Source organism: Corapipo altera, unplaced genomic scaffold (assembly GCF_003945725.1).
Source record: "Corapipo altera isolate COAL_440 unplaced genomic scaffold, ASM394572v1 62, whole genome shotgun sequence".
Lineage (NCBI taxonomy): Eukaryota > Metazoa > Chordata > Aves > Passeriformes > Pipridae > Corapipo > Corapipo altera.
In genome coordinates, this window is record NW_020884894.1 from 10,312,709 (window position 1) to 10,331,958 (window position 19,250).

General features: G+C 53.9%; 2 protein-coding genes across 3 annotated transcripts in view; both read left to right on the plus strand.

Moving 5' to 3' along the window:
• The window catches only part of EDC4 (enhancer of mRNA decapping 4), a 29,535-nt gene extending 20,661 nt beyond the window's left edge, over positions 1-8,874 (plus strand). The window contains exons 23-30 of the mRNA XM_027646966.1: positions 183-363; positions 1,782-1,937; positions 2,639-2,754; positions 3,449-3,614; positions 4,733-4,919; positions 6,142-6,361; positions 7,067-7,230; positions 8,503-8,874. Coding sequence (XP_027502767.1) covers positions 183-363; positions 1,782-1,937; positions 2,639-2,754; positions 3,449-3,614; positions 4,733-4,919; positions 6,142-6,361; positions 7,067-7,230; positions 8,503-8,695 — 1,383 coding nt within the window. The 3' untranslated portion in view covers positions 8,696-8,874. The remainder of the gene's footprint in view (positions 1-182; positions 364-1,781; positions 1,938-2,638; positions 2,755-3,448; positions 3,615-4,732; positions 4,920-6,141; positions 6,362-7,066; positions 7,231-8,502) is intronic.
• A 1,444-nt stretch (positions 8,875-10,318) lies between these two features.
• NRN1L (neuritin 1 like) lies at positions 10,319-13,332 on the plus strand. Of its 2 annotated transcripts, none has more exons than XM_027646677.1 (3): positions 10,319-10,397; positions 12,636-12,795; positions 12,884-13,332. In XM_027646677.1, the coding sequence occupies exons 1-3, from the start codon at positions 10,340-10,342 to the stop codon at positions 13,155-13,157; spliced, it is 492 nt and encodes a 163-aa protein (XP_027502478.1). In that variant the 5' UTR covers positions 10,319-10,339; the 3' UTR covers positions 13,158-13,332. The 2 variants fall into 2 exon arrangements, with proteins under 2 accessions (XP_027502478.1, XP_027502479.1); XM_027646678.1 differs by lacking the exon at positions 10,319-10,397 and adding an exon at positions 12,215-12,446.
• The last annotated feature ends 5,918 nt before the right edge of the window (positions 13,333-19,250 follow it).

Below are 19,250 nucleotides of genomic sequence, written 5' to 3' on the forward strand. Positions count from 1 at the left end.
CAGGAACCTGGCTTTATCAGTTTATGCCTGGGGACAAAAGTTCCTAGAAACAGGCTGGCCCTGGTTTCTGCATTGTGTGTTAGACACCAGTTCCAGGAACAGGGGCTGACTCAGTATTGAGCAAAAAGCTCAACTGATCTCTGATCCTGTTGGAAATGAATGCTTGTCCTCTCCACACTCAGGTGACAGCAGAGTTCCAGGATGAGCTGATGTGCATTCTGAGGAGCCAACAGCGGGAGCTCTCCGACCTGCGGCAGAACCAGATGGAGCTGCTGCAGAGACTCACCAACCACCTCGATGCCATTCAGAGCTCCCTCATGGGCCACATGGAGAGGGTGGTTGACTCCCAGCAGGAGCAGGAGCGTATCCTTGTTTGCAAATGTTGAGTGGCAGCTGAGTGGAAGGCTGCAAGGCAGACTAAAGGCATGAGGAAGGCAAAGGAAGTTCAGGGGTCTTGGGAGCATGTGGCCATAGGTGCAGTGCGATTACCTTGCTGCAGTATGACTATTTCAGTTCATCTCAGTCCCTTTCTGAGGGCAAGAAGCTCAGAAATACAGCAGAGAAGAACTGACACTCTCTCCATTCCACTTAATCTTAGTTACCCATTAAGCCATAAATGCTGCAGTGCTGGTGTAGACCAGAGGTGCACCTAACACATTATCTGAGCTCAGGCAGCGGCCAGTTGCACAAGAGTAATTATGGGATGATCCTTTCCTTCCTTTCCTCCTTAAGGCAAGTCAGTACTTGCACCAGAAATAGCATCTGACTGCCATACTGCATGGCTGGATATAGAATTGTCTTGTCTGCACACATTTGTACATCTGGTGGTCTATGGGTCCCTTGTGTGTTTCTGTAAAGTATTTTCTTTTGGTGCCTTCAAACCTGGGATCCAATTATTTTTACTGTATTGTGAGTAGCTGGTGTCCTGTGCACCTTTTGCTGCACTGAATGTTCCCCAAATGAGCAGCTCTAGCCCATATCAGGTCTGACACCACTCTTAACTTCTATGACCGTAGTTTTCTCTGTTAATTAGTTTTGGATTTTCCTTTTTTGACTATTGGGCTGATGCTCACAGATAGTTTAAATAGCTTTCTACTGAATTTCAATGTCTAGAGCTGTACTGAGTTTTGTCAGCAACTGAATTGGCATTTCATTTTTTGTTTTGTAGGGGTTTATTTGTTTGTTTAAGCTGTATTTGTGTGTTGGCTCCTTTAGAGAGCTCAGGTGCTTCATGAAGTATGAGTAGCCTGAGGCCTGGATCTGCTTCCGTGCACTTATGTCCCCTAATTCCATGCTGTAGAAATATTTTTACCAATTTGCTTTTTATGGATATTGGACTTGTTCATTTCTGTAGTGTCCTGGTTTTGGCTCAGATGGAGTTAGTTTTCCTCACAGCAGCTCACATGTGTTAACTTTTGGATTTGTGACCAAAACAACATTGATAAAGCACTGATGTTTTTGCTGTTGCTAAACCCTGTCAAGGCCTTCTCAACTAGGTTAACCCACAATAGATAGGGAACACTAGTGTTGAGCTTCTTTTAGCTGTTTGAATTTTCTACCACATCTTCCAGAGCTCTTCTCTCACCCTGATCATTTAAGAGCACCCTGTTTATAGGAACACAGCAGTCATGGTATTAGACCCCCTCTTTCACCAGAGCTGCAAGTTTGCTCTCACTGACTGAGAGCAAAGTGGTGAGGCTACTGTACATCTTTCTGGATAGGAGTGTTGTGGGTAGAGAGGAAATCCATTGTTTGTGCTCCTTAACATGTGTTCTCCTTAGAGAGAAGACTAGACCGAGTGCTGACGGAAGGGCAGCAGCGCAATGGGCAGCTCCAGGAGCATCTGTCTCAGCAGCTCTCTCAGTCCCTGTCCACAGCTGTGTGTAACCGTCTGGAGAGGACCATTCGTGATGAGATGAAGAAGAGTGTGCCCCAGTGTGAGTGTTGGTGCCTGGGTTTGGGAGGTGAATCCCTAGTTAGCTCCGGAGGGATGGAAAACACTCCGCCCAAGAGTTGGCACTGTATGAAGTGGGGTTGCATGAAGAATAGTCACTGCACATCAAACTGTTGTGGGCCCCTCTGTAACCTGAGAAGAGGAGCTGTGGTTTAGGAGTGTGAGAGGGAGGGAGTGCCTTTCCAGAGAGTGTGGTCTGACCTTCCATTGTAAATCCATAAAGCCTCTGGAGTCTGTTCAGTGGAGGAAGGTAAAAGATACTAATGAGTTTGGAAATGCTGAGACTTGGCTGGAGCAAACTTCAGCTTGTCTTTGCCCTTCCTTGATGCACTGGCACCATCCATGTAAAGAAATGTTCCAAAAAATGCTGGTGGGAAAGCCTTCAGCCTGAAGCAGGGCTGCCTGCTATTTCAGACCAGGTCAGCTGTGACTTTGTCACACCAAGTCTTGAAAACCTTCAAGGCTGGAGATTCCATAGCCTCTCTGGTGACTTCCAGAGCTGTGCCACCTTCCTAGCAAAAAGTTTTTCCAGATGTCCAACCTTAGCTTCCCAGCCAAAGTTTGTGACCGTTGTCCCTCACTGTGTTGTATCCAAGAATGGTTTGATTCCATTTTCTTTTTTGAGTTTTGAAGTGTGACTTAAGGCTTAAAACTGCAACTTTGTCTTGTTTGTGTTGTGTGTAGGCATTTCCAAGAGCATGGACCCTACTGTTAGCCAGCTGAGTAACACTGTTGCTGCCAAGCTCACTGCTGTTGAGGGGACACTGAAAGAGAGTATCACCAAGCTAGTGAAATCAAAGGTAAGGAGAACCAGACCAGCTTTTCCTGGGGACACTGAGTTGTCACCTGCCTGGGTAGCAACTTCTTCTACCTTTTCCCCTCACCTCTGTCTCCAGGTAATGACAGTTTAGCTGCCAGTGGTCTCATTTCTCTTTCCTGGTCTCATTAGGAGAACAAGCTATTTGTATGCTCCCCTGCCCACTTTGCTTCATGAACATATTTTTTCATTTACCAAGTTGTTCATTTTCTACTAGAGTAGAGATTCTCACCACAGCAGTGGCTTTTAAGGCCAACTCAACCAGCCAGGTGGTGAAAGTTTGACTGTCTCCACTCTGTTCTCCATTTCTATGTTATTTAGGGAGCACAAGTTTCTTGCTTACCTTGGCAGGGAATGTTGGTCTGTGGGAGGGAAGGAGGGGAAGGGGAAAGGAGCTGTGCCCAACTGTGCCATCTTCCATTGCTCTGCAGCAGAACTGCAGGGAAATGGTGATGTTCTTGGGCAACCCTTCAGCAGGCAGATGTGGTCTTGGTGTGGTCAGATGTGGTAATGGTGCAGCCTGGTCAGTGGGAAGAGCTGAGGGAACGCACACTCCTGAAACTGGGCTGTCCTTGTCTGATGTGGGTGTGTTGCAGGGACCTACAGTGTTTGTTCACATCCTTAGTCTGCATCAGGCTTCTCTTAATCTTCTGGCATCTTCTGTGTGTTCTTGTAAGAACCTTACAGATACTGTTGTGAGGGCGACGGCCGACACCCTGCAGGGGCCGATACAGTCGGCGTACAGGGAAGCATTCCAGAGCGTTGTGCTGCCGGCCTTCGAGAAGAGCTGCCAGTCCATGTTCCAGCAAATCAATGACACCTTCAAGCAGGGCACACAGGAATGTGAGTGGGTTTTCTTCTCCAAGTTTTCTCTGCACAGTCTATTTGCATTACTGTCTGGCAACACGTTGGCCTTAGGCCTTTGCCCATCCCTGTGCTCCATTTCACACTTGGGAAGCAGAAGCAGAAGTGAGGAGGTTTTTGTGGGTGGTGCTGTAGGAACAGAGATTCACCTCTGGTCTTTGTAGCCCATGTAGTGAAACATTTGGCCACGTTCTGTGAATCTGTGACTTCTGCTACTGAGTTGTAAAGCCCAGCTGTAGGATGACCCCATCCCAGTGTCAGGAAGATGATGAAGGGAGAGAGTAGCAGTCCTGGAGCTAGACCCTCATCTCAGAGGGATAATGGATTGGAGAAGGCTTAGAGAAGGGTACAGGGATGACCAGAAGTTAAATAGTGGCTGAACAGTGTAGATATATTCAGACTGGAAACAAGAAGAATATATCCTTAAGTAAGAAAAGACTGATGCACTGGAGAAGATCTTTCCTGTTCTCAGGTTTGGGATCGAGGTCCTTGGCCTTCTGGGAGGCCAGGCAGGCTGGTTTCTGAGGGGGCCTGAACATGGCCAGTAACTTCTGTTGGCCACAGAGCTGCAGAGTGTCTCCAGCTGCTGTTTATATTGCACCCTTCCTCTTCCTCACAAGTCTCCCACAAGTAATAGAGTTTATGTTCTTCTCCCTTTTGATCAGACCAGTTCATAAAGTACTTTCAAATACAGCTCTTTAATCTCTGCAGGCATGATTTCTTTTTTGTTAGGAATGTTCCTCCTCTTTCTTCATTAGCATTGAAGTAACACAGATCACAATTCACACTGTGTATGAAATAAAACACCCTCACTCCCACCTTTATCTCCCCTGAACAAAGAACACCCGTAAAAATCTGTTGTAAGAGAACTCACAGCTTTGTTGCTGTGTTGTGTGATCCTACGTGGTGGGGAGGCTGGGAGCAGGGTTTCTAGGTTAGTGTAACACAGCCCAAAGCAAGGCTTGTGCCTTTTGCCCTCTCCTGTGCTCACACCCCGGCACAGGAATTGTTCCTGCTGCAGCACGTGCAGGATTTCTGCCCTGATCATCTCCACAGGTTACAGATGGCACAAACATCTCCCCCTCTGCTTGTTGCAGATATCCAGCAGCTCGAGACTCACTTGAAGAACAAGAAGGTACGAGAACAGGAGGTCCGGGACCCGCTGCTGAATCAGCTTCGACAGCTCATCAGCACCTTCCAGAGCACCACGGAGCAGCTGGCATCCACTGTGGCAGCCAGTGTCCACGCCGAGGTGCAGCACCAGCTGCACATCATTGTGGGCAAGTAAGTTGGCAGCTGGGCTCGTGGAAGGAAATGCTGGTGACAGGTACATGCACATGTCACGAGCACCTCTCCCTGCTCTGTTGTGGAAACAAGCTGTTTGCCAGGGGTCCTGTGGGGCTGCTCGTTGGCACGGTGAGGTAAAGCACGTGGGCTGGTGGAATTGTTGCCCTCATAAGGTTTCTGACAATGAGCTGTATAGCTGGGAGGTCAGGGCCTGCTTATCCCAAGGTCCCGTGTGCACGTTGGAGGACAGGAGGACCTAAGGCAGCCCCAAAGCCTGCTCAAGTGTGAACACTTTCTGAAGATTATTTCAGAAAAGTCTCTTGAAGGCTTTCCTTTACTCTGTGTCCTCAGGCATAGAGTTTCTGCAGGCTACTCTCTCTCCTCCCAACAGCTCTGCAGCAATTCGTGATTGTCCCTCCTGGTTCCAGGATGTGATCCCGGCAGTGCCTCCAGCAGCACATTCACACCATGAGGCTGGTGGCAGGTTGCCAGGCGTTAAAATTGGCTGGTGGTCACCTGCAGGGCAGAACACCCCAATTTGAGGCCACTAGAACATATGTCAGAGCACACTGGGGTCGTCCATGCAGGCCAGAGTTGCCAGGAAGGCCACCCAAATAAATCCTGGTCTTATTGCATGGGCTGTGCTTGCTCCCAGGGAGGTCCTGCGATTCTGCCTGCGGGACAGCAGGTTTGGTGCCTTGTGCCCATGGTAAGAGGGGAGAATCCAGCCCTTGTGAGGGAAAGGTGTGACACACAGCAGCAGAGCCTGCACTGTGAACTGCTCTTCTGTGGAGAAGTCACTGACACAGTGCATGTTTTCATTCTAAAGGTATCATCTGCACACTAGGAACTGCATCTGATGGATCTGATGCAGGAACCTGGGCCTGTTCGGGGATGACCCCATGGCTTAATTACCTTGCTTGTAAGCCAGAAACATTAAAGATTTAAAACATGAAATGAGAGACTTAGTTCCCTGAAACATCACTTTCCTCCTGCACAGTCCCAGCATCTTGCATGCACACCCTGGGACATGGTGGTGTTGGCCACAGAGTTCTGATGCCTGTGCCTCAGAGTTACTTGTATGAACCCTTTGGGAACCACACTACAAAAAGCAAACCAGCCTGTGCTTTCTCGCTGGTACCAGCTTTGTGCAGTGTTGTCCCTCAGCTCTTCATTCTCCAAGACACCCATGGGTTTTGTTCTGGTTTGTTTTTTTTAGCATGCAGGAGTCTATTTTGGCCCAGGTGCAGAGAGTGGTTAAAGGAGAAGTGAGCCTGGCTATGAAGGAGCAGCAGGCAGCTGTCACCTCCAGCATCGTCCAGGCGATGCGCTCGGCAGCCGGGACGCCCATCCCCTCTACTCACTTGGATTTCCAGTCCCAGCAAACTCACATCCTTCAGCTGCTCCAGCAGGGACACCTCAACCAAGCTTTCCAGCAGGTACCTCGTTTTTCTGGCAGTCAGTCGCTGCTTGTTGGGGAATGGGGAGGAAAAGGGGCTCCATGGGGTGGGGATATAGTCCCACTCAGCTTACACAGGAGTTGACTGAAAAGACCTGTGGCAGTGGACTGCTTGAGTTGCTCTCATGCAGGTGGAACCAGAGCCATGCAGGTTCCACGGTTTGGTAACAGTGAAGTTCCTTCACCCCTGCCCGTGCCCTGTCAGGACAGTGGCAGCACTCCAGTGAACCAGTGTGTTTTGCCATCGTGGTGGCACATGGTGCACCCTTGAGGAGCAGCAGCTTCATAAGCCTCTCCAGGCAGATCTACCAGCTGGAGCCTGACCCTGCCTTTGCCTTTGGATATGTAGGCAGATGTGTTTGAGCTGCTGCTGGCAAACTCCTCTGTGAATGATAACACTACCGTGCCTGTGGGCTGACAGGGGCTGCAAGCATGGCCCTCTCCATGCTGCTGACCCACTCCCCTCTGTCTGGTTGTACCCTGTTCAGCTTGGAACAGACACAGGTATCCTTAGAGCATAGACCAGGAGCCTAAACATGGCCCTGCTGGCATGAACAGCACAGGAGCAGAGTTTGCTCCCAGAGGAGGCTGTTGAGCCATTTAGTGCCTCGGGGCAGAGGGCAGGTCCCGTGTCCCTCATCTACCTGTTGGTTCCTCTGCATTTCTAGCTGTGTCTTCCTTGCAGGCTCTAACAGCAGCTGATCTCAACCTGGTTCTGTATGTCTGTGAGACTGTGGATACTCAGCAAGTATTTGGACAGCATCCCTGCCCGCTGTCCCAGCCTGTGCTGCTCTCCCTCATCCAGCAGCTCTCCTCGGATTTGGGCACTCGTACAGAACTGAAGTTGAAGTGAGTATGATCAGAGCGTCGGGTTCTGTTTCTGGCACTGGCTTTAAATTCACTGCCTGGAAGTGAAAGGTGGTGCTTCAACAAAAGTTGGAGCTTCTGTAGCCTGTTGCTGGCATGTTTACAACCAGGAACTTGGAAAAATATGTCAGCATTGCCACGGAAAGCTTTGCTGCCCAGAGGGAGTAGTGCAAGGAGTACCCAGCTGTAGGTGCTGGTACCTCTGGGATCGCAGCCTGTAAATATTTGCAGTCTGTGCAGTGATCCCCTTTCCCCAAGGAACGATTCCTCTGGGGAGGCAAAAATAGGGATAGTGCCATGTTCCCTGGATAGTATAGTATCCAGAGCAGCTCTGCTCTGTCCTCAGTTCTTAACCTGTCACTGGACTTTGTGTTGGCAGTTTCTCGTCGTGACTCCCAGAAAGGCTCAGTGGGAGGTGGCAGCAGGAGCTACTCCAATAGTGTCTGGTAGATGTTCCAAGCAAAGCTTGTGTGACAAAATAGTGACTGTGCTGATACTTGCCGTGAACATTTTTAGTGAGTGAGTCAAAACCCTGTTACCTGCCCTAAAAAACTAGCTTGTTAAGGTTCCTACAGGTTTTGATGTGGCTTGGATGGAAAAATGAGTTGAGTTAAAAACTTGATTTAATAGAGATAAAGCAAACCAGAAAAACTGAAAAGAGTTTCAAGTTGCAGCCAAGTTGGTAACTGAGGCTAAAGCTGCTGCTGTGAAGTTTAAACTGGTCTGTTAGTGGAAACCTTCTGCAGTGACCACATTGCCTTGCTGAGGCTGTGGTTTGAAAGCTGATGGCTCTGAGCTTCAGAGAGGCTTATTGGTAAAAGTCTTGCTCTTCCCCTACTTCTTCTTGGATAGACCTTAAAAATAACCCTACACGAACTGAGCCTTGCTGCTGAGGGGTTTTGCTGTCTAATGAGTGACTAATTCTGCATACACTGTAAAGGCATCAAAGAAAATATCTACTGAGAGCCACCTCCAGCACTGTGAGGAGTTCTTGCTGTTTCTCCTGCTTTGGTTCCAGCAGCCAGGTTGTGTGGCAGGTGGGGCAGGCTGGGAGCTGTAGGCTGCCCGTAAATGTCAAGGAAGGGATAGGTGGACTCTGCTGTGAGTCAGGAAAATTTATTTCCTGACTGTTGAACATACTTCAAAGTTCAGGTGGGTGGGGAGCAGAACTGTGCATCTTCAATGCTAAAATGAACCGAGTAGGGTTGGGTTCACTTGTTGGGTTTGGTTCTAACCTTGCTCTCTCTCCTTCAGCTACTTGGAGGACGCAGTGATGCACCTGGACCAAAGTGACCCCATCACCCGAGACCACATGGGGTCAGTCATGAACCAGGTGCGGCAGAAGCTCTTCCAGTTCCTCCAGGTGGAACCTCACAACCCTCTGGGCAAGTCTGCACGTCGCCTCATGATCATGCTCCAGGGCCTGGTCACCCCCAGCATGACCTAGGAGGACCTGGCTGCCTCGTGGGCTGCTCCACCCAAGCCCACCCAGCAGATCAGTAGTTACAAACGACGTATGGCTTGTGTTAAGAGCTCTTGCCAGGAAATCTATTGACACACGTGTGATGTCTCTAAGGCGAACGCCGTCTGTGTATAGTTCCAAATAGTCACTGAACGTTCACTTGGCTTCTTTTTCCTAAATAGCCTCTTTTTGAGAGAGTTAAATCTCTCGTTCACCTGCCCATCCGTCCCCGAGGCCTGGCTGGCAGTCCCAGTCGCACGCAGCAGAAGCCGATGGATTTTCTTACCCCTTTAAAAGTCTGGAGTCTGCTGCCATCAGCAAAGGAGAAGGGAGGTGTGCGCTGAGCCCCGACACGTGCTCCTGGCTGACCAGAAACCTGTACCCACATCTTAGTGAAGGGCTCAAACTCCTCCTCCCCGCGGGGCCGAGGCGCAGGACCAGCCGAGCGGGAGCGGTTAGTTCAGGTGTTAGTTAGTTCTTAGTTACTCCAAAGTTGGTTAACTCCAGATCCACAGTGGGGGGGTCTGGCCCACCCGAGGCAGGGTCGGGCAGGGGGTGCTGCCTCTGGAATGCCCCAAGGGGAGGCTCTGGGTTGGGGTGCTCAGACAGCAGTGAGCTGCCAGAGCCCCGGGGGGGCCACTGGTTCTGTTGTGCATCAGAGCATGTCCATGTTTCAGGCATTAGTTTCGGTTCTTACACCAAGGTTTTTCTTTTTATCTAAATTTTGAAGGTTTTTTGTTGTTTGGGGTTTTTTTGTTTGAGTTTTTTGTTTTGTTTTTCTTTTTTTTTTTTTTGAAATAACATTAAGAACAATTCAATAAAAAACTTTTTGAGAAAAAAAAAAAGTGGGGACCTTCTTCTGCTGTGTGATGGAGGGAAGACTGCATGGCCTTTGAGGATATGAAACCATCTCCAGGCTTGAGCCTAGGCCAGGATGCCCTCTCTCTTCCCAGATTTTCTCCTGAGTGTCTCTTCAAGCTTTCCCGTGTGAGTCCAGCCATCTCTGCTTCCTGGGAAAGCCAGGAGGTGGTGGTGGGCTGCCAGCTGTGGAAAGTGAACACTAATTCTCCTTTTCACAGCAAAAATGTCTCCTGCTGCTCCTCCCTCCTGGAAAAGAGAAGAAAATACTCTGGGGAGACCTTAGAGCACCTTCCAATACCTAAAAGGGCTCAAGAGAGCTGGAGAGGGACCTTGGACAAGGACATGGAGTGACAGGACAAGGGGAAATGGCTTCAAAGTGACAGAGGGCAGGCTTAGATTGGATATTAGGAAGAAATCGTCCCCTGTGAGAGTGGTGAGGTACTGCCGCAGGTTGCCCAAAGAAGCTGCCCCATCCTTGGAAGTCTCCAAGGTCAGGTTGTGGCTTGGAGCGACCCGGTCTAGCAGAAGGTGTCCCTGCTCATGGCAGGGGGTCGGAACGAGTTGGTCTTTCGGGTCCCTTCTAACACCAGCCGCTCCTGCAAGGAGCGGGGTCCAGCCCCGGGGGCTCCTCCGCCCCTCGGCAGGGCGGGCTCAGCCGGTGCCGGGGGCTGGTCCCGGGGCGGTGCCGGGGGCGGGGAGCGGGGCCGGGGCTGCGGGCGGCGGGCGCGGAGCACTCGGCGGCGGCGGCGGCGGCGCGGGGTCCGCACCATGGGCGGCGGCTGCTGGCGGCTGCTCGGCATCGTGTGCCCGCTGCTCCTGCACCTCGGTGAGTGCCGCGGGCCGGGCTGCGGGGCGGACACCGCCGGGGCTGGGGGGGGATGGCGGGTGGGAGCGGGACCCCCGGCCGCCTCCGGCTCTGGCACCGCCGCGCCTCCCGCACCCCCTGAACAGGCGGGGAGCGGGGCTGCCCGGCTGTCCCGCGGCTCAGCGATCCACCCACCCTCCTCCCGTGTCCTGCGATGCTCCGACCCGGCTTTGCAGCGCTGTCCGGGGTCCCTCTGCTCCGGTTCTCCAGTCTCGAACCAGCCCCGCGTGCTCACCCCATGTTCCCACTGGCTTTCCCTGCTGCCCTCTGTCGCCCTGACCTCTGGGGAAGGGTCATCCAGCAGGTCCTGCACCTCACCGGCACCAGCGCGTCCCCTCCACACTCTCCCGCTCCTCCGTGAGCCGAGGGAGGACGCGGGGCAAAGCGGTACCCAGTGACATCCCTGCCCTGAAGAGGGAGGGAGGGCTGGGGTTAACCTGGTCCGGCCGCGCGGAGGGTGGAGGACAGGGGCCACCGAGCTTCGGGAGGATTTCAGGCTCAGAGGGTGGGTGATTCCGATCCTTCCCCGGGCGCAGGATGGCCGCGTCGGCACCCGCTTGGGAGCAAGCGATGCTCTGCAGCGCCCTGGGAAACTTCCTCCCTGCGTTTCCTTTGGGCTTTCTCCCTGACGGAGCCGGGGGGCAGGTTTTTCCCCGTGGTTTTGCAGCGGGGTAGTGGAGATGATTTACCCTCCTGGTTTCTCCTTCCTTGTCTGCCCTGCCCAGCCTTGTGCCGAGGGAGCTGGGCAGAGGGAAGGGCTCGTGCCGGGAATTAGAGGAGCCCAGAGGAGCAGGGATGAGCCGGCTGAGGGCAGGCATCTGCTGGTGTCCCTGGGCTGGTGGGAAACGTGCTTGACTGGGTCAAAAGAGGAGCAATGGGTCCCACTTTATCGATACCTGCTATGTTTGTGCCCCACGTGTCTGACATCAGAGACTGGCCTTGGTAATGTGCTCGGGGGTTCTCATCACAAACACGTGCTGTGCCCCGTGATGGGCTGTCAGGCTTGTTGGTCTCGGCCACAGGTGCTTTGCTCAGGACCTTGTTCCAGGGGCCCAGGCATGGGATGCCAGCAGCCAGGCACACGGCTCCCTGGAGACATCCTGGCTGCCTCAGCAGCCACCGGGCAACTTTCAGCTCCTTTTGGGGTCACCTTCCCACAGGGGTCCCCAGCAGGACTGTCCTCAGTTGGAGACCTCCCTGGCACACACCCATGGCACTTCCAAAAGTCTCGCAACTCCCATGAACTGGCCCAGGGAACCCATATCTCTCTGGCCATGTGGGACCCCGGGGGCAGAGCTGGGGACCACGCAGGGTTTCTCTGTGACCTGGCCACACACCTCTTTGGTGACCCAGCCACACGCTGGCTCTTTTGGGACTTCCCCCAGCCATGGATGCACTCACAACCCTGGCCAATACACCCTGTCACCCATCATCCCATGGCCAGTGGTGAATCCTTTGTGGAACAGAGCAGGGAATTGAGGCTTCTCAGGACAAAGCAGCCAGAGTTGCACTTGTGCCTCTTCCTTTTGTGCTTTTCCTTCCCCTTTCCCTTCCCCCCTTCCCCTTCCCTTTCCATTTTCCCTTTCCTCTTTCTCCTTTCCACTTTCCCGTTTCCATTCCCCCTTCCCCTTCCCCTTTCCTCCCTTTTCCTTCCCTTTTCCCCTTCCCCTTCCATTCTCCCTTTCCTTTCCCCTTTCCCTTCCTCTTCCTTCTCCCTCTCCCCTTCCCCCTTTCCCCTTTCCTTTTCCTTTCCTCTTTCCCCCTCTCTCCCCCTGCAGTCGGAGCAGGGACTCCAGCTTGCTGAGCCTTTGCTTTGTTTGCTGATTTTTTTTTTTCCGTTGTAGTCACAAATTAATCTTTGCTGTCAGGGGATAAAGGCCGGGACAGATGGCTCCGGGGAGAGCCGGGGAGGCCCGAGGCGACGCGGCCGGCAGGAGCCCCGTGGCTAATGGCAGCATCGCTGCGGGGTCGTCACATTGTGTCGCGCCGGGTCCCGGGCCAGGAGCGAAGGTTCGCTACGAGTGCCCAGGGAGGGGGTGCCGGGGGGGATGTAGAAGCCCCTCGCCACATTTCAGAGCCCCGGTATCACCCCCACCCCGTGCCACCCTCACCCCCAGCCACCCCCGAGCCGGGCAGGCGATGCTGTCGGGGGGGGTCCGCGGGGGCTCAGCTCCGTCTCTCCTCTCTGTGCCCCCCCAGCCGCGAGCCAGGAGCCCGTGAGCATGGCCGGGCAGTGCGACACCATCTACAAGGGCTTCGCCGGCTGCCTCATCAGCCTGGGGGACAGCATGGCCCAGAGCGTCCGGCAGCAGCAGGAGGAGGGCGGCGAGGAGGCGCAGGAGCTGGACACCATCTGCAAGTGAGTGTCCCCGTCCCTGTGGGAGCCGCTGGGAGGCCGAGTGACCTGCTACCAGCATCCCTCCCCCCACTCCTACCCTCCTCCCCAGGTCCTGGGACGACTTCCACACCTGTGCCAGCGAGGTGCTGTCGAAATGCCCCGTGGAAGCGTCCGCGATCTGGGAGTCGCTGCGCCAGGAGTCCCGCAAGATCCAGTTCCAGGGGAACCTGCAGGAGCTGTGCAGCTCCCGGGGGCGCCTGGCCAGCGCCCGGGGCTCGCCGGCCGCTGAGACCAACCAGGCCACGCTGCGGGGCTCGGCCACCCCCCTGCACCCCCGTGTCCTGGCCCTGCTGGCCCTGCCGCTGCTGGTGGCCCGGCTCTAGCCCTGCCTGCCCGGGGGTGCCCGGGGGACGCCCCGGGTCGGTCCCCTCGGTGCTGGCCGGGAAGAGGTACCCACTGAGCCCACCCTCCATCCTGGGCATCCCTCGCGGGGCACGGTCCTCTCCTGCAGCACTTCAGATGGATTTATATTTATATTAAAAGACACTTTTACATTTCTCCTGTCTCTGTGCCACGGGATGTCCCTCACACCCTTCCCAAGCTCTGGGAATTGGAGAGGAGATGCTCCCTGGATCAGTCACCAAGCAGGGCCAGCAGGGAGGGTCAGTGGCTCTGTCCCCAGGAGCCCCAGGAAGGCTATCCTGGGGATTCCCACTGCCCTGGTGTTCCCTGACAGCTGCTTTCAGGGCTGGGCATAGAGGATATTCCCTCTAGGGGTGAATCAAATGGTTTCTTCATTGTAAAGGTCACCTTAGGAAAGCACAGGACGTGTATTTCTCTTTTTGTCTTTTTTGCAGCTGGTAGCTTGTCCTCTGATGGGCAACTCCAGCAACATTTTCTGTGAGGAATCCTATTTTCCAATCCTTTTATTTAAGTCCTGCTGTATTCACGGTCATGAAGAAAACTGGGGTTTGCAGGGAAGAGAGGGGGTTTTTTTTTAGCCAAAGTGATAGAGGTGAAAAAACACGGAACTGAAGCTTTCATCCAGGTCCCAGTGGGACTTGTTGAAGTTGAACCAAGGTGATGTGTGGGAGTTTAACTTGGTTAAACTTGTGTGCCCATCGGTGGAAGACACTGCAATTCCCATCCCTGTTAATGCTGAAAAGTTAAGATTTTTTTTCCCAGCTACTAAAAAAATCCTTTGTGCAAACCCGCTCCCCCACGCGTGGGCTGGCAAGGGGCCTCCCCACTCTCCAGGACACAGCCATCGGCCCCCCTGCACCCAAAGGGCCACTGGAATTGCAGATGGGCCACTCCAGCTGTTGCACAGATCCCAGGCTCCTCACTGGTGCAGACTCCAGCTCCCAGCAGTGGTGGGTAGATCTGTTGGGCATGTGGGAAAAGATCCCACTTGGGAAAGGTGAAAAAATCCTCTGGCCAGCACGAGTGCCACCACGCTGTGGATTGTGCCAGGCTCAGCCACGAGCAGGAGCGATGAGCTCCTACGTGCCTGCCGTGAGTAGCAACTTGTTGCCATTTCTGTGATTCCTGGGGTGACCTCAAGGCTGTCCCAAACACATTCCAGCAGCTGGGCACACAGTTTTGGCCCAGGGAAGTGTTTTCCCGCTGGCCCGTGGCCGAAAGCCTTCAGTGTGTGAGTGAGGAGCTCAGTTACTGCTGTCTTTGTTGGGCCAGGGAAAATTATTGTTTGTTTCATCGTTAAACCTCTTCCTGTGAGGCCTGGTCACGTGTGACCCCTGACCTCTGGGATGTCACCCTGGCTGTCCCAGTCCCGTGCCAGCCTCTGGGGCCAGGAAACACTGCCGGGGTTGTTGTGCTGTGGTGCATCCCTCAGGGCTGGGCAGTTGCTGTGGATCCCTCAGCTTTATGGGCAGCCTCACATTTATTTCATGTTATTTATTTCATTACCAGCCTGGAGCTGACTTGGGGGGGGACACAAAACATCTGGGCTCGCTGGGGGATGGTGGGACTGGCGCCCCATGGGACATGGGGCAAGACACCACCCTGTCTCTCCTCACCCAGCAGCTGCCGCTCCCCGTGTTTAACGCCAGCGCTGGGGGGATAATCCGCCGATTCTTCCCTTCCCGGTTCCCGACAATCCTGTGTTTAAGAGTGAATTAGTGCCGGATCCCGGCAGGGTGGCTAAGAGGATAAACACCAGCCGGGCGCCGGCCACGCACCGCGCAGCGCCCGCGGCCCCGCCGGCACCTCCCTGGGGATGGGAGCGGTGGGATCACTGCCGGGGGGGCTCCCCAGGGTCCTGCACTGGGAGGCAGCCGGGGAGATGGAGCACCACCGGCGAGGTGCTGTGACACGCTGTCACCACGGCGGTGACACTCGCGGTCAATAAACCGTGCTGCTTCCATCCCGTTGGGATCAAAGCCCAGGATCAAAGCCGCTGTCACCCACCGAACGCTCCGGGCGCCTCACTCTGCCTGTGGAAAGACACGCCTCGCGTGTACCGTGTCCTGGAAGACGTCGCCATACGTGTCACTCACCCTTAGCCGTGTCACTGTGTGTCCTGAGCACCAGCGTGTCACATGGCTCACACCCTTGGCACTGCTTCCACACGTGTCCTGCGGCTGGAAGGTGACACCAGAATATGTCAGCACACAGTGCCTGTAGGCACTGATGGGCCTGGGGAATTGGGATTAGGATTTGAGGGTGCCGGGCTGGGGTGGGCCTGTGGGTCACCACTGCTTGGTGACACCCCACAGTGCAAGAGTCCTTAGCAAAGCACTGTCCAAACCCCACTGCCACCTGTGCCGCCTAATCCTCCTTCGAGAAGGTGCTGCAGGGCTGAGAGTGGCAGTGTGACAGCAAGGATGGGCGTGCCAACCAGCCAACCATCCGAAAGCTCTTTGGGTGCTCCAGAACTGGGACGATGAGCTGGTGCCTGTCTTTCCATTGGGTCCAAAGGTTTGGGGCAGCCCTGCAGCTGTGTCCTGTTGTGGGAAGGGACAACGTCCTCGTTCCTGCCCCCAGAACAAACAAGTGGCTCCCTGCACACTGGCAGCATCTTAAAGCAGCTGTCCAGGCTGAAACCTGAGGATCTGGGGGACAGAGGCTGGTGGACCCCGGCAACAGGAACCTCTGGAGCACCCAGTGTGCTGTGAAAACCCCTCATTCCGGTTATGAAACTCCGGTGACCTACTTTACACTCCCTGCTTTTGTTCCTAATTCCCAGATATGGCCGCTCTCCAGATTTTGCCCATCAAGGCAAATTAATTGGAGTAGATCCTAATTTGCTCTCTGCTATTCTTTGGGCAGAAGATTAAATGCTCTGCAGACATTATCTGCCTCTCTCTTCTCTAAGAGACAAACCTGAATTATTAAAAAAAAAAAAGAAAAAAAAAAGGGATAAAGGCTGCCCGAGTCCGGCTGAGTTGATGTTTGAATTCACTTTTTGTAATCGCAGAAGGGGCCGGGGAGGTTCCCACGTCCTGGGCAGCTGGAACCAGATGGTGACACTATTCTGGGCAGCTGTGTGAGTGAGATGGCACACGTGGCACAGCGACACGAGGGCCAACCTCCCAACCACTTCACCCGACGCCTCCACCACACCATGGCTGAATCCTCCAGTCCTTTGCCCAGGGAAACTCCCCCCGGAGAAAGTGCTGGCCAGGGAATGACTCCTTGTCTGTGGGGATGCACTTGGGTTTTCCCAGCTGGATGGGTCGGTGTGGGGGCCACCAGCAGAAGGGGGATGTCTCCTTGCCCTCCCATGGCCCCCAGTGCCACCATTCCAGCCTGGTGTCCCCATGGAAGAGCCCACCCAGGCACCAGCAGAGCCGCCTCCTGCATCACCGGCACCCTGGGGCAGAGGGAGCGTTGGCAGCCGTGAGTAGCTTGGAGGACATTGTGTCACAGGCCTGGCCACTGCCTGAGCTGCGTGGGGATTTCTGCCGAGCCAAATGTCCAACTCTCCATAAGGAAACACCAAAAGTCAACCTCAATCCCTGCGGATCGCAGGCAGTGGGAACAGCTGAGCCGGAGTCACCTCTGCCGTGGGGGCTGTGCTCAGTCCCCCGCCTGGCACCCCATCTGCGCTCAGCTCTGGGGCTTTTTTATTCCCCAGAGAGGCATATGGAAAGTTGGATTTCTTTTTTAAGCAGCTTTAATTGAACATCCTCCCTCTCCGACCTCTGCTCAGCCTTCCCGGGACAACCTTGAGCTCTGGCCTGGCGTGGCCGCTGAGGGACGGGATGAAGCAGTGCTGGTGGGGGCCCAGGCACCCAGAGCCCAGAGGGACAAGAGGCTGCAGGGCCTCCTCGGCACTCAGGGCTTCACAGCCCACAGCTGGTGTCCCCAAGGAGCAAGGCACTTATTCAGGTGAGAAAACTCCCTGCTGTAGCCTCAGGAATGGCTCTAGATGGATTCACAAGTTTCAGGGGCCAATAGGGGGTGACCACAAAGCCAAACTGAGTGCCTGACCTGGCAGGCAGTGAATCATGTGGATGAGCAGACAGTTCCCAGCCTCATCCCTGGGTGCTTTGCCAGGCGGATGTCGGCTTTGTGCGGATGTCTGGTGTGATGTTCTCTTGGCTCCAGTGGGTCTCAGAGCACCACCACGGCATAAATAATACAAGAGCGAGCTGCTCTGATTAAAGTTCTCAGAAGTCCGTGGTTCTGGCCCAAGAGTTGGATACATGTTGGCTCTTTGACATTTTCCAGTGGTGATGGGCCTGGAAGTGCCTCTGTTTGATGTTCTCATGGGGCTGGTGGGGAAACAAAGCTGTGAGGAAGCAGCTAATGGAAGATGCATCCCCTGAGGGAAATGCATCCTTGCAGAGCACTTATCCCTGTGGCCAAGGTGAGGCAGCCCACTGCTCTATACCCAGCTGTAGCAGCTGGGATGCAGAGGAGAGGCACACGCTGGTGGCACCAAGCTGGGATGACCTTGAGAAACAGCCTAAAATAACAGGATCAACTTAAATTGGGACACGTGCAAGGTTTTACACGACAGACACAGGCTAAGCCACCTCCCAGGGACAGTGCAGAGGACGTGTGGCTGTGGAAACATCTCCAGAATAAAAAGGTGGGGGTAAGAGGGCTGAAAATGCACCAGCAGCACCATTAGTGTGTGGGGACAACAAGAACTGGGGAATTTTTCTTGCAGGGAACTGTACAATTCACCAAATCTGTCAGGTCCATCCCAGGCAGCCCCTTCTCAACCCTCACACATTTCCATGCTTTATTGGGAATTACGTGGAGAAGAAGCTGATGACAATAGTGTGCATCAGCAGGTACAACTTTTATTACATTATGACTTACTAATCATTTTAAACAACCGAAGATCCCAGGAGTATTGAAATAAACCCAGCTATTTTTAAAAGCATGGTAGGAGTGTGAAAATAGCCCCACTCCACCCGAACCGCCTCGGGAATGACGTGACAGCCAGGCTGGAAAACAAGCCCGGCAGTGTCGTGTTTGTATCTTCCCCAGAGAAAGGAGAGCCGTCAGCATCCCTGCAAGGTGTCATCCTTCATCCCCCTGCTTTCAGGTCATCCAGGGCCGGGACGTGGAGTGTTTTGTTGGATATGGGCAAAGGATATGAGGAAGAAAGCCCACAGGCAGTTACCAAGCAAACTTTGCGGGGTTTGTGGCACTTCGTAGCTGGGGAAAAGAAAGGGGAAAGGAATGTGCCTCGTTATTCTGTTGTGCACAACAGCTAGCCCGCAGGGACTGGGTTTTCCCTGCCAAGGAAAAGGACTTTCCGGGCAATTCTCTTGCAAAGGGAGTGTTTTCCCAGAGCCCCGAAGCCCAGCAGGGAGCCCTCGGAGCTGCTCGGTGGGAGCAGCTCTCCCAGGCTCCCCTGGGCAGCCCTCAGAGCTGGGTTTGGCTCCGGAAAGGAGGTGAGGAGCCATCCATCCTTGGGCAGTGCATCCCCATGGCCATCCCTCCAAGGCAGGAACATGGGGAGGGGGAACATCATCCCTGGGGGCCCATGGGGCTGAGTGGGGTCCCAGGCCCCGTGGGGCTGAAGAGAGTCACAGTGTTGCAAAATGCAGAACATACCAAGATTGTCTTAAGTCAGGATGGTTTGTGATGTTTGATCTTTGTATGCTTTGAAGCCTAATCAGCATGAAAGGAGACCTAATCAGTGGAAGTGGCAGAAGCCATCATCCCTTACTCAAGGACATCCTGGATGTAGTAAATCAAGACGTTGACATATGTCTAGACATCACTAACTTGGCTAAAGTACTCCAGGTCCACGTATCTTAGGCCTGAACTATCTTCATTATAATACTAAAAATCACACCTGCAGGTCAAAAAGAAGGTGAAGACCCTTCCCCTGAGCATGAGTAGAAGTTACCTGGGTTATGTGATTTGTATGGAAATTACCAATCAACCCAACAGAGCGGCCGTGTTTGGGAATTTACTGACTGAACTTTTGTGTGTGAATAACAACACGGCAAGTCCAGTGGGACGTGCTGGATTTGCGGAATAGCCCT